The sequence below is a fragment of the Rhineura floridana genome, chromosome 4 (assembly GCF_030035675.1).
Source record: "Rhineura floridana isolate rRhiFlo1 chromosome 4, rRhiFlo1.hap2, whole genome shotgun sequence".
Lineage (NCBI taxonomy): Eukaryota > Metazoa > Chordata > Lepidosauria > Squamata > Rhineuridae > Rhineura > Rhineura floridana.
In genome coordinates this window covers 85,721,627-85,735,550 of record NC_084483.1, presented here as the reverse complement: position 1 = coordinate 85,735,550, position 13,924 = coordinate 85,721,627, and the positions used below count along the sequence as shown (strand labels likewise).

General features: G+C 42.1%; 1 protein-coding gene across 5 annotated transcripts in view; it reads right to left on the bottom strand.

The window, feature by feature from the left end:
- The window catches only part of LOC133383234 (uncharacterized), a 119,556-nt gene that overhangs the window by 21,434 nt on the left and 84,198 nt on the right, over nucleotides 1–13,924 (bottom strand). For 3 of the 5 annotated variants that reach the window (XM_061623548.1, XM_061623549.1, XM_061623550.1), the window contains exons 33-40: nucleotides 13,210–13,353; nucleotides 12,100–12,308; nucleotides 7,287–7,425; nucleotides 5,219–5,339; nucleotides 3,822–3,931; nucleotides 2,563–2,712; nucleotides 2,376–2,429; nucleotides 2,053–2,220 (exon numbers count right to left, since the gene is read on the bottom strand). In XM_061623548.1, coding sequence (XP_061479532.1) covers nucleotides 2,053–2,220; nucleotides 2,376–2,429; nucleotides 2,563–2,712; nucleotides 3,822–3,931; nucleotides 5,219–5,339; nucleotides 7,287–7,425; nucleotides 12,100–12,308; nucleotides 13,210–13,353 — 1,095 coding nt within the window. Of the gene's footprint in view, nucleotides 1–2,052; nucleotides 2,221–2,375; nucleotides 2,430–2,562; nucleotides 2,713–3,821; nucleotides 3,932–5,218; nucleotides 5,340–7,286; nucleotides 7,426–12,099; nucleotides 12,312–13,209; nucleotides 13,354–13,924 lie in introns of all 5 variants that reach the window. The other 2 variants (XM_061623545.1, XM_061623547.1) reach the window with 1 other exon arrangement.

Sequence of the window (13,924 nt, the reverse complement as noted above, 5' to 3'; positions counted from 1 at the left end):
CAAGCAATATCCAATATATTCTACTGACATTCATTATTTATTATTTCAAATTTATAACCCATCCTTTTGCCCAAAGGGAACCCAGGGCATCACACAATTATAAAATTACATTAAAAATATAAAACAGTTACTGTAAACCGCCCAGAGAGCTTCGGCTATGGGGCGGTATATAAATACAATAAATAATAATAATAATAACAGCACTATTTCTTTCTTTCTTTAATAGATTTCCATATTTTGCCAAGGCACCCAAGGCAGTGTCCAATTGTACCATGCTGCCTGTTGGACCGGGAGTGGGGAGCAGGGGACAGTCTGGCTGGTGCAGGCTCAGATAGTGCTTGCCTGCCTCCTTCGCTCTCTTCCTTCTCTATAACATCTTGCAGATAGGAGATAAAACCAGCAGTGTAAAACATGAGCTTGGATAAATAAGAAAGTCTTTACACTTTTCCTGAATGTATGTACAGAGGAGTTCCACAGTTGGGGGTGTCACCACTGAGAATGCATTGTTTCAGGTACCTTTTCTTCATGGTACTCCTACTGATGGGACCTTGAGTAGGGCCTCTCTCCCAGATCACAGATTTTGGGTTGGAAGCTACTGATGAAGGTGCTCTTTCAATTACTTGGGCCCCAAGTAATTTTGTCCATTAGTATTAGCAGCTTAAATTGGGTCTAGTGGCTTACAGGTAGCCAGCATGGTACCCTGACGATAGGAGCAATATGATTTCTCCTTTCCACACTGTACAATGACAGAGCAGCAGCACTCCGCAGCTTCTGGACAGTCTGCAAGAGTATTATTGGGATAATAGCACCCAGTAGTCAGTTGCTCTTTTCACTGGCCCAAGCATCTGGATGAGACAACAGTTGCAGTGAAGGTGAGCAACTGTGGATGGGGGTGGCTCAACATTAAGGAGAAGGACTGAGGATAGTAATGATGCAGTGTGAGGCAATATTTTTGCTCAGTCACACATTGCCTTCCCAGGCCGGGTTGCTTTCTACCCAGGAAAATGCTAGAAAACTATCCTATTTTTGTCCCTTGCCTATAAGAGTCTATGAGCTTATCCATATGCGAGCCTAACTTAGTACTAAAGAAGCTGCTTTTACCATCGCAATAGCTTTTCAAGGTCCACACTTCTTGCTCAATGGTAGCTTCCAATCTGCTGTTTTCCTTTCATGCAAGTAGGTGTTCCTCTGGAAAGATTTAGTACGCTGTTTTGTTGTGGCCCCACCCCCAATTTAACATGTTTAGATATTGCTAATGGAGAAGGGGAAGGTTCTTTTGTCAGTTTCGTTGTTTCTTGTCAATTGCATGCCTCTTCCAGCTGAAGCCTGGAGAGTGTTGGGGTGCAATTGGCATGAACTTATATGAAACTGATTAGAGGGGGGGAGTGAGTGAAAGGCAAAGTAGGCAGCAGCTGTGGCAGCTTTTGCAGATGGCAGAGAGAGAGGGGGAGCAGGCGATGGGGCATAAGAGAGCCCACCCCCTAAAAAAACATTGCAATGAAGTGCCTACATGGAGGAGCGCAGCGAAGCTGAGATGGTTTTTCCTTTCCTTTTCGCATTATAATTGGATTGGGTTGATGCAGATTTAAAGGGGAAAACTGCATTATAGCTTCTGCTTGCCTGCAAAGTCATGTGAACCATGCAAATTACAAAGGGATGCAAGTAGCACCACACACACACAAAATCACTCTGTGGATGAGCCCTATGAATAGAGAGACATAATAGATTTCCCTAGATGAGATCCAAGTGAAGTGCAAGCAGGTGTTGCCTCATTCAAAGGGGATTCTCTTTCCTCCCCTTCCCTCTGCAGCCAGCCCCCACCATGTGCCCCCCCAAAATCTGCTTTGGATTTTGGGAACACAGAGGGACTGGAGGAGGAGAGATGAGAAACCAGAAGCCCTGTGATGCCAGCAGATTTATGTCGCACAAGTCAATAGACAGCATTGTATGTCACCCCATGTATTTTGCACACACATGCAACTTTTATTTATTTACCGTATTTACAGCCCAGTGAATATTTTCAATTCCAGAGCAAGGAACTTTTGTACCTACTTTTAGTTGCAGACACATCATAAACATGTTTTGCACCAACGCTTCATAGTCTTCTTGCACTTCTTTTCTTATCTTCTCTTTGAGGCTGTGATCTTCTCCTTGGAGATCAGCAATTCGAGCTCTCAGAGCTATCGTCTCCATTATCATCTCATGACTCAGTTCTGCTATCTAGCAAAAGGTGAGCAAATTCAACAAAGACTATTTATAATTGAATTAGAACTCAGTTTCTCAAAAACTAATAACAGTTGAGGGGTTAAGATGTCAAGTACTGAGAGACATTCCTGAGGCTACCTGAATAAAACAAGAAAGCTACTGCCACCAACCTGACTAAGACCCAGCTCGGCATTTCCTCTCTTGTCTTCTAAGGCGTGCATTTCCTGAAACAGAATTAAAAAGTGCCTTTCAAACTAATTTCTCCATTAGAAATCTCTGTCATCTATCTTTGTAGTTCTTTGGTGGAACAAGCCGCACACAATCCGTTTCCCACCACAATCAACAGTATGAGAATACCTGCTCTTTTTGATAGAGTAGCTGGTGTTGCTGCTGGAGTATATTTTCATAAAACATGGAGTAGGTCTCAAAGTTGCTGCGTTCTCTGGCCATGACATCACAACCCAGAGTAGTGAGGCATTTTTGTAAGTGCTCTTTTGTAAAGGCTATCTGGAAAAAAGAAAATGATCCCAGAAAATTAACACACCAGTTTTCGATGGGCACACAGATAAACCTGTTTGCTTTTCGTGCTTTCTCCACAGTTCACTGGTGCCAGAGTACCAGTGTCCAAGGTCCTATCAACAGAATTTCAGCTTGAAGATCAGGTTATCAGGCATAGGAAAGCTTAAACCCTAGTTTATCTAAACTAGATAAGTGGTAGCCAAAGAAATGCTCCCAGATGTTGCATCATCCCTGACCATTGGCCATCCTGGCGGGGCCTGATGGGGGTTGTAGGCTATAAAACACTAGTTTCCAGAGCAAAGCATTTCCATTAGCCACACCTGAAGAGAGAATGGGTTGATCTGCTGATCAGCTGCGAAATCTCTTTGAAGCTGAATTAAAAAAACAAAACACACTTAAGCTGATCCCACCAGGTTTTACAATGAAAAGGGGTGGGGTTTCACCAGCATTGTGTGCCCCCATTTTTAGAAGAGAGAGGTGGTGACACACTGGAACTGGCAGAACAGTGAGCGTGTTTCTACCCATAGTCTAACAACATCTGGAAGACATCATATTGACTACCCCTCGGTTAGATGTCCAATTTATTTGATCTAGTAGCTAGGTTTAATTTCTGCCAGGACTCAGCTCTAGAATTTATGTTCTTAGGCCAACTGGTGGATTATTTAAATAAATAAATATGGAAGTGTGTCTTTCCCCTTACCACTGTGTAATAACCACAGGTTATGCCCACTCAGGATTAAAAAAACAGGCTTCCCAGCACAGATGGCATGCACTGACCCCAGAAAAATAATTTGCAGTATGATAATCTAAGAATATATTCAAGTTTAAAAGATTCACAAAGGTTTTAATAAAGGAATCTTTAAACAGACTCATTGGGTGGTATTTGACGAAGTCATAATCATGACTAATTTAAGTTCACTGATTTCAGTGGGTCTACTCCGAGTATTACTTATTCAAATATGCCCCACTGTAATTAGCTCTAGCAGAAAATGCCCATTGCTTTCTACAGATTTCACCAAGAAAAGCTTAAAATCAACAATGCTTTTGTCCTACAAGAACTGAATCACTAGGGATGAAAAACAATTTATGTACTGTACCTCTGTATCAATTTCTCGGTGATTTTCCATTAGCTTTTGTACAAATAACTCAACCATTTCTGGCCTTGTGACAGAGAAGATTTCTTGCATGCTATGATGCTTCCAGAGCTCTGAAAGAACAGGAAAACAGATTTCTGCAATCTTCAGAGTAATAAAACATGGAAGTTGCAGACTACTCTGAGCATGACTAATGTTGTATATATCACCCAATAGAACTATGCAGGGCTTCTTTATGGAACACAAGTCTTGCTCAACTGTTGTTGTCTTTAAAACACCTCCAGGTGCAGCTAAGATCCCCACCCCCTTCCCACTCCAAAGGAGCACAGGGAGTCATAACTGGACGCAGACAGTGGGTGCCTGAAGGTGCCTGATTATGAGGCTTCAGTGCAGAGATTGACACCTCTCTATTATTTTCTGCTTTATGCAAGCCTTTCCAAATCTACTTGTTTGCTTTTTTCCTGATTTGCTTGGTATTCCTCATGCTCTTCCTTCTTCCAATTTTCCTTTAATTATCTTGGATGAACACCCCTGCCCCAAATCTAAATACACACACTATCATTACTGATCACCTCTCCTACACACTTTGCATCAGCCTTTATACATCTCTAGTCTTAATATTTCTTTATTAGTTTTCCTTTCAGTCCAATTCACTGTACACATTCAGCTGTAGCACTATATTTCAAATGATCCAACTTCCATTTTACTGATTATCCGTGCTCAACAGCCCCATAGAATTGTACTCAAAATGTATTGTTTTAAAAAATTATTTTTCAAAGGTAAACTTATTCCCCCTGTAAACAGGTGTTTTTTATTAAAAATTTAAATGCCAATTTGGCTTTTAAATTAGCTCATCCATCCACTGTTATTTTGCTTCATATATAGTACATTCTTCTTTGCTTAACATAGGGATTGAAAACATGGTGTACTCCAGATGTTGTCAGACTACACTTTCTATCATCCTTCATTACTGGCCATGCCAACTGGGGTTGATGGGAGCTGTAGCCCAATACATCTGGAGGGCACCATGTTAGCTACCCTGGCTTACTACAGTACAAATGTGGAACAGGGCCATTTAATATTTGCAGAGGCTTATTTACTTTTGCTGTGTCAAGTATTTTCAGAGTGACCAGCCTCAGAGTGTTTTAGTGTGGCAACTTTCTCCATGGCACCTTGGTTTGACAGCAGTGGCAATGCTTTGAAGAAAGTCTTATCTGGGTCAGGCTCACCACCCAAAATAAATGATACATGGAGAAACAAAGTGGTGTTCATTGTGATGTGTACACAGACAAGCACTGTGTGTGGTTTCTCATCTCTCTCTCTTGCCTTCACTTCCTCTTTTCAAAACAGAACTAAAAGTAGATTATAAGAGCTAGGTATCAAATGTGTTCAGTTGTTACCTGTAGAGAGATTTCTCTCTTCTCTTGTTTTTTCAGATATAACCAGTGTTATCTCTTTGTTAACTTTCTTTTGTACATCATGGATCATATGTATTTCTAAACTTTCCAAGAGTTTTTGCAGCTAGGATCAAAAGTCAGAAAAAAGCTTGCTTACATTTAACTGTATCTTTATTTTACCATTCAGAAGACATTTTCCTTCAGAAAGTACAGTGGGCAGTTTAGACCTACTCAAAAGTATAAAGGGCCACAATCATGTAATTTTTTTTTACAACCTTTAATTGATCAATGAGTTCAATCAATCAATTACAAATCTTTTTAACAAACTAAAATGGCTTCCCAGTTAAACAGGCAACACACACAAACACATATATACACTTTTTTTAAAAATGAAATTACTTGTGAGACTGCAGGCTCCGTCTTAGAAGAAGCATTCTCCTTTCACTCTCACACAGCAGAAAAGGGTACATTTACAATAGTGTGTGCTAAAATATTTGCATACACCACCAGATAACAGAGTGTGCTTTTTGCTTCTTCAGAACAATGACTTTAGTAACACATTTATGCAGATATGATTAAACTATTAAAACTAATTTAATTGCCTAAGATTTCTTTAATCGAGTAATAGCTCAAGGGCTTTTAAAAATCGTAATAGCTTACCAAAGTACATTTTCATACAAACAACATGTTTGTCATTGCTCCAAATGCTTTATAACAATAGCTATCAGATTGCTACTGAGAGCTGAGGATTGACCTGCCTATGGTAACCACCCCTTCTTTCTGCCAAACAAATTTGTCTGGGGCCCGTACAACTTGTGACCTGACAAATATATAAAGGACTTAATAAACTTCTCGTTTCTGCTGCTTGGTGGGGACTGAAAAAGCAGGGAGGTTCTCAAGCCCAAAGCAGGTCACCAAACATATGCTAGAAGGGTCATAACTCAGTGGCAGAGCCCCTGCCAGCCTGATAAAGTCTAAATAGAGGTTGACAGGCAGATGCAAACTGTCTGCTTCCAGAAAACTATTCAGGTTGGCTTCTTCTGCCTGTAAAACCCTACCTATATGTGTAGGTTTAGGAGGGAGGTGTGTATTATAAAATAGCCATTTTGAGGATTATTTCCACCAGCTAAAATATGGACAGTCAACTCATAAAATTGAGTGTACGATCAGGAGCTGCTGCCAAATGTGAAGTAAAGCCTTTGTTTACACAGGGAAGGACAATCCTGTACTTCTTTTCAGTATAGCTTTTTTTCTCTTGTCCCATTGACATGAACTCCCACATATCTGCCACCTTCATAGATAATCCTTTCTTTTTAAAAAATGTTAAAACTGATCTCATATAATTGCTTTGTTTTGTGTGGTACATTGCAGAATGTACAATGGCAGCACCTGGAAGAGGACACCAAGACAACCGAGCTCAGCAACCAAATCACTGAACCTTCAATAAGGTTTATTCTACTTGAATTTCCATACAAAGGTCTAAAATCAGTAAATCCACACTTGCTGACTGGATAATCAAAGTGCAATGTACTATGTCAAGAGGACTTTTTTGCTATGTCTCTTTGTATAACACAGTGCAGATACTCAGCTGGCCCTCGCATAACTACAATTTTTGAGGAAGATGGATGTGCCCTTGGAGTACATTGTACTTTGATTATCAATTGATTAATTAGGAATGTCTTTATTGTATTGATTTGTGAGCCAATGTGATGTAGTGTTAGACTCTAACCATATTGGACTAGGACTGAGCAGACCCAGATTCAAACTTCCCCTCAGCTGGGTAATCTTTTCTCAGTCACACTCTCTTTTGGCCTAACCTACCTCACAGGGTTGTTGTGAGGATAAAATGGAGAGGAGGAAGAGAACCATGAGATCCTTGAAGGAAAAGATGGAATAAAAATGATTATCATGATAATGTTATTATTTGAGACCTTTGTATGGAATGGATAAATAGATAGCATGTGTCTGGGAAGGATTCTAACATACTACAGAAATTATATTTTTCTATACTTTTAATAAGGATAAAATTAATCTCTTTTTGTATTCTGCTTGCCTACTAACAGTATTTTACCTGGTATGTTTTTATCTCAACTTCCGAAGCTTCTTCAGGGGGGAATATACAATGAAATGTTGTCCCAAATCCTTCCATTTCATCTTCTATACCCATATGTCTAGCTAGGGTTCTCATAGCAGGATACAGAACTTCAGCACTAGAAAAATGCAGAGGTATAGACACTGTACAAATTTACACATAGCTTCTCTCGTTTAATATTTGCCATTTAATTTGCATTGTTCTACCCCCGCTGTCAGGAGGCAATATGCCTCTGAATACCAATTGTTGGAAATCACAAGGGGGTAGAATGCTGTTACACTCAGGTCATGCTTGCAGACTTCCCATAAGCATCTGTCTGGCCACTGTGAGAACAAGATGCCAGGCAAGATGGCCTTTGTCCTGATCTAGCAGGGCTCTTCTAATGTTCTTATGGGTTCAAATTTCACATCATCTGTAGATCCATTCAGCTCATAAAGTTATTGTGAAGATGAGTGGAATGCAAGTTTGTAAAATATTTTCCTTATGAATTACATTATATAGTCATCATAATGTACCATGGACAGAGTGGGGTCCTGTGTTGTCATGTATTTTAGTTAAACACTCTGTGGTTGGTTTCTGGTTGTGGTGGAGAAAGCCCAGAAAAGAAAAGTCATTTTTCTCATTTTTCCCCCCATCCTATTTTTGATAAACAGGATTTGAGGCTACTGTAAGGAAAGAATATGGAGAAACCGACTGGGAAAGGTATGAGACAGGGGTGTATTTTATCACCCTATTTGTTTAGTCTATATGCAGAACACAGCATACGGAAAGCAGGTTTGGACCAAGATGAAGGAGGTGTGAAAACTGGAGGGAGAAATATCAATAAATAAATAAATATGCAGACAATTCCATATTACTAGCAGAAACCAGTAATGATCTGAAATGAATGCTGATGAAAGTTAAATGGGGAAGTATAAAAGCAGGACTGTAGCTGAACACCAAGAAGACTAAAGTAATGACAACAGAAGAGTTATGTAACTTTCAAGTTGACAATGAGGACATTGAATTAGTCAAGGACTATCAATACCTTGGCACAGTCATTAATCAAAAGGGAGACAAATTACACGACTGCTGTTGTGTAATGCCAGGTCTGTGGTACAGAAAACAACACTCATCCATGATATGATCGTGGATGAGAACGCAGACCTGATGTGCATCACGGAAACTTGGCTGGATGAGGCCTCAGACCCAGTGCTTGAAGCCATGTGTCCAGCTGGTTTCCGGTACGCGCAGCAGCCGAGGGTTGGTAGGCGGGGAGGGGGAGTGGCAGTTATTTATCGGGAGTCTTTGATTTTTGCCAGACTTGGTCCATGAGACCAAGTTTGTTGACTGCATGTACTAGAGGTTGGGCTCAAAGGGCAGTTTAGGGATTCTGCTTGTGTACCGCCCACCCCACTGCACAGCAGACTCCCTGACTGAGGTGCTTGAGGTTGTCTCTGGTGTGCAGGTCCTTTCTCCCAGCCTACTGGTTTTGGGGGATTTTAACCTGCACGCCGAGGCAGCTCTCACAGGAGCTCCTCAGGATTTCATGGAAACCATGACTTCCTGGGAACTGCACCTTAGTAATATGGAGCCCACCCATGTAGCCGGTCATGCTCTTGACCTTGTATTTGTCTCGGGAGGGGAAGGAAGTGCTCTGAAAATGGGGGCTGTTGCTGCTAACCCCGTGTCATGGTCAGATCACTATCTGGTAAATATAGATCTCTCAATGCCACACACCCTCCGCAGGGGACAGGGACCTATTAGAATGGTCCGCCCCAGACGCCTAATGGAGCCTAAGGGATTCCTGAATGCGCTGGGAGATTTGGAGTTGTCTGAAGGTCACCCGGTCGAAACCCTGGTGGGGGAGTGGAATAGGGAGATCACCGGGGCAATAGACCGGGTGGCTCCGAAACGTCCTCTCCCCCTGAATAGAACTCAGACAGCACCCTGGTACACACCACGGTTGCGGGGTCTGAGACGGGAGGTGAGACGACTAGAGTGCCGGTGGCGGAAATCTTGCTCCGAAGACAATCGGACACTGGTTAGAACAGCAATAGCAGCCTACCAAGTGGCAACAAAGGCAACAAAGAGGGATTTCTTTGCTGCCTCTATTGCGTCCGCAGAGTGTTGTCCCAGGAGGTTGTTCCAAGTGGTCCGTAGCCTGGTCGGTCCAGTTGTACAGGAACCCATGGAACATTCTAAAGCCTCCTATGACATATTTGCCAAACACTTTGCTGCTAAAATTGAGCGCCTGAAGAGCACGATTCCGCATACCGTGGATACAGGAAGTATGCCAGAGTCGGCCAGTTGCACTCAGGTCGGGTGGGATCAGTTTCAGCCTCTTCCCTCTGAGGAAGTGGACAAGGTGCTCTCTACTGTGAGGCCGACCACTTGTTTGCTTGATCCTTGCCCCACACAGCTCATCTTGGGTTGTAAAGAGAAACTGAGCGAAGGGATCAAGGCAGTGGTGAATGCTTCCTTAGAAGAAGGTGCAGTACCATCAGCCCTCAAGGAGGCGGTAATAAAGCCCATTCTGAAAAAGTCCTCCTTGGATCCCCAAGAGCTGAACAACTTTCGCCCAGTCTAATCTACCATTCTTGGGCAAGGTGATCGAGCAAGTGGTGGCCAAACAGTTACAGACACACTTGGATGAAGCAGATTATTTGGATCCATTCCAGTCGGGCTTCAGGACTGGACATGGAACTGAAACAGCCTTGGTCGCTCTGGTAGATGATTTAAGGAGGGCGTTGGATAAGGGAGAACATGCATTCCTCGTTCTCCTGGATCTCTCAGCGGCTTCTGATACCGTCGACCACAATATCCTTCTAGATCGTCTGAAGGGAATGGGAATAGGGGGCACTGTTTTACGGTGGTTCCATTCCTATCTCTCAGACAGACATCAACGGGTGGCATTGGGGGATGAGGTTTCAGACCCTTGGCCTCTCAACTGTGGTGTGCCACAGGGTTCTATCCTCTCCCCCATGCTATTCAACATCTATGTAAAGCCGCTGGGAGCCATCATCAGGAGATTTGGGCTGCGGTGCCACCAATATGCGGATGACACCCAGCTCTATCTCTCATTTAAGTCCTCACCAGAGTTGGCTGTGGAGACCATTTCCAAGTGCCTGAAGTCAGTAAGTGAATGGATGGGAGGAAATAGGTTGAAACTAAACCCTGACAAGACCGAGGTGCTGCTCGTGGGAGATAGGAGAAGGTTAGGAGACATAGACCTGGTGCTAAATGGGGTAAAATTGCCCCTGAAGGACCAGGTCCGCAGCCTCGGGGTCATCATTGACTCCCAGCTGTCCATGGAGGCTCAGGTCTTGGCAGTGAGCCGGGCAGCTTGGTATCAATTACATCTAATACAGAGGCTGCGACCCTACCTTCCTGTCCATCTTCTCCCACGGGTGGTGCATGCCCTGGTCTCCTCTCGCTTAGACTACTGTAATGCGCTCTACGTTGGGTTACCCTTGAAAACGGTCCGGAAATTACAGCTGGTACAGAACGCGGCGGCGCATCTGATTAAGAACAGCCGTCGCTGTGATCACATTACTCCGGTACTAGAAGATCTACACTGGTTACCAGTTGTCTACCGGGCCCAATTCAAGGTGTTGGTATTAACCTTTAAAGCCCTATACGGTCTCGGCCCAGTTTATCTAAAGGAGCGCCTCCAGCATCAACAAATATGCCGCCTGACGAGATCAGCCAGTCAAGACCTTCTCTCGGTCCCACCAGTTAAAACAGCTAGGCTGGTGCGGACCAGAGAAAGGGCATTTTCAATTGTGGCCCCCACCTTCTGGAACTCTTTGCCTTATGATCTTCGCCATGCCCCCTCCCTGCCAAGTTTTCTCCAAGCCTTGAAAACCTGGCTATTCAGGCAGGCCTATAAGACCCCTGGGGTAGCCTAATTTTATCTGCTATAGCTGTGGGTGGTTTTAGTTTAATTTTATATTAGATTTTCGGTTTCTATGTGTATTTATATGCTGTATTTTACTTGATTTTGTACGCCGCCTAGAGTGGCCACTGGCACGGCCAGATAGGCGGCCTAGAAATAAAATCTTATTATTATTATTAACAGTCAAGAAATCAGAAGGCTAGGACTGGGGAGGGTAGATGTGACAGAACTAGAAAAGATCCTCAAATGCAAAGATGTATCACTTAACACCTAAGTCAGGATCATTCAGACCATGGTATTTCCGATCTCTGTGTATGGATGTGAAAGTTGGACAGTTAAAAAAGTGGATAAGAGAGGAATCAACTCATCTGAAATGTGGTTGTGGAGAAGAGTTTTGCAGATACCATGGACTGTGAAAAAGACAAATAATTGGGTGTTAGAACAAATTAAACCAGAAGCATCACTAGAAGCTAAAATGATGAAACTGAGGTTGTCATACTTTGAACATATAATGAGAAGACATGATTCACCAGAAAATACAATAATGCTGGGAAAAACAGAAGGGAGTAGAAAAAGAGGAAGACCAAACAAGAGATTGATTGACTCCATAAAGGAAGCCATAGATCTGAACTTACAAGATCTGAACAGAGTGGTTTATAACGGATGCTGTTGGAGGTCACAGATTCATAGGGTTGTAATCAACTTGAAGGCACATAACACACACACACGTTTGCTAGTAATCTTATTTTAATTGTTGGAAATGATTTCAAATTTATAAACAAAGAAAAGCGAAAACTCAGGAAAACTAAAAAGGACTGGGTAATATTTTATTTACTTTGTCATCTATGCTGTTGATGATTAATCTTTACTGCAAACTCCAGATCTATAACTTTTTCACACTGAAATTAAACTTACCCATATAGTTCAGAAAATTGCTTGTACAGAGGAACTGTGTTGATATCATCAACTTTCAATTTAAGTCTTCCCCATTCTGCCTTTAACATTTCCAGTTGCTTCCACAGTATCAGGTAAGATTTCTGCAAGGTGCATGAGGCCACTGAATCAGGCAGCTCCATCAGTGCTTTTGAAGTCTTTCTGCTTGCTTCAGTTATCTTTGCCAAATTCTGCTAAAATTATTATGAAAAATGCATAATCACAGAGTGTTTTTACACAAAGAATGTGTAAAAGAAAACAACGTTTAATTCAAGTTCATCTATCCTCCTGCAGCTGCTTCCAAACAGGCTTTTGGTCTCCTCACACATAATGTAGCAGCACTGAAAGTCAGATGGAATTTGAGGGACAAAGGGTGGTCGCCTACAGTAATATTTAAGGGCTCGTTGTGACTGAGGTGAGCTCTGATTGACAGGTAGCTCTTAATCAGCCACTCATAACACAGTCAAGGTGTTCAGGGAGAAATGCCTGACACCTTTTGGAAGTTGAGAGATGGGCTATCTTTCAGAGCAATTTCTCCCTTCCTTGCTAGACAGAACCCATTCCGCACTTAGCATATTGAAGGGAGACCTGACTTCTCCGCTTATGTGATAGAGGACTAGACTGAGAACTTGTACAGTGAAGGGTGGTATAGGGCAGGACTGCATTACAGTGTTAACCAGAGCTGCAAATTACACATCTGCCAATGTCACAGACAAGGAAAACATAGCAGAGAAGATGTTTTAGATGCAAAAATCTATGCAACACATTGGTAAAGAAAACAAGTCAAAAGATACAAAACTGCACACCATATTTATTAGCATTCTTACTGAGTCACTCAGTCTACTGTGTCACTTATGTAAATAACTTTTGCTTGACACCTGATATGTCAGTATTCTACATTTAGAGATTTTTACATGGCAGAAGACAATTCTAATACATGACCTCATCTACATCTTCTGACATGGAAGATTCCAACAAGAGCTACAACAAGTGATTTCATTGAACTCTTGGAATTAAAATACATTAACTGTCATGTGAAGATGGTGCCAGATGCCAATCTGTTCAACTTGTGTTCAGCTGTATCTAATTTACCTTTCTGAAAGATGTTCTCTGATCCCTGGGGTCATTCAGAACCTCATAATTACTCCAGACTACATCCTCCATTACAAGCTGTATCTCGACCAGCTCTCCATGAGCTACTTTTCGATCCTCATCATTCAGTCCACACAGACATAACTAGAAAGATCAGCCAGTCAAATTTTACTTGCTAAAGACCATTAGTCATCACAAACAGAGATATATAATCAAGCTGAGATACACATTTTAGCATACGTGATCTCCAACACATTGAACCACATTTTATGGTATAAATTGTTGTCTGTCCATTGGGCTGCTATGGCAAACAGAGGATAGAAACACACCCACTGTTCTGCTGGTTCCAGTGCATCTCCACCTCTCTCTTCTGAAAACAGGGGCACACAATGCTAGTCAAACCCCGCCCCTTTTAACTGAAAACCTGGTGGAAGGAGCTTGAATGCATTTTTTTAAAATTCAGCTTCAAAGACCATTCGCAACTGATCAGCAGATCAACCTATTCCCCCTCCAGGTGTGGCTAATGGAAACGCTTTGATCTGGCGACTAGTGTGTTTACAGCCATAGAAATTGTGTATGTAATATATTTATCTATATCCACCAAAAGATTTTTTCCCTATTGTTCAAAAACAATCTGTCTCAATAATCTGTTTCAGAAACCTATTCCTAGGTGAAGCAATATAACGAGATATGAGGAGAACATAAGAGGAGCACT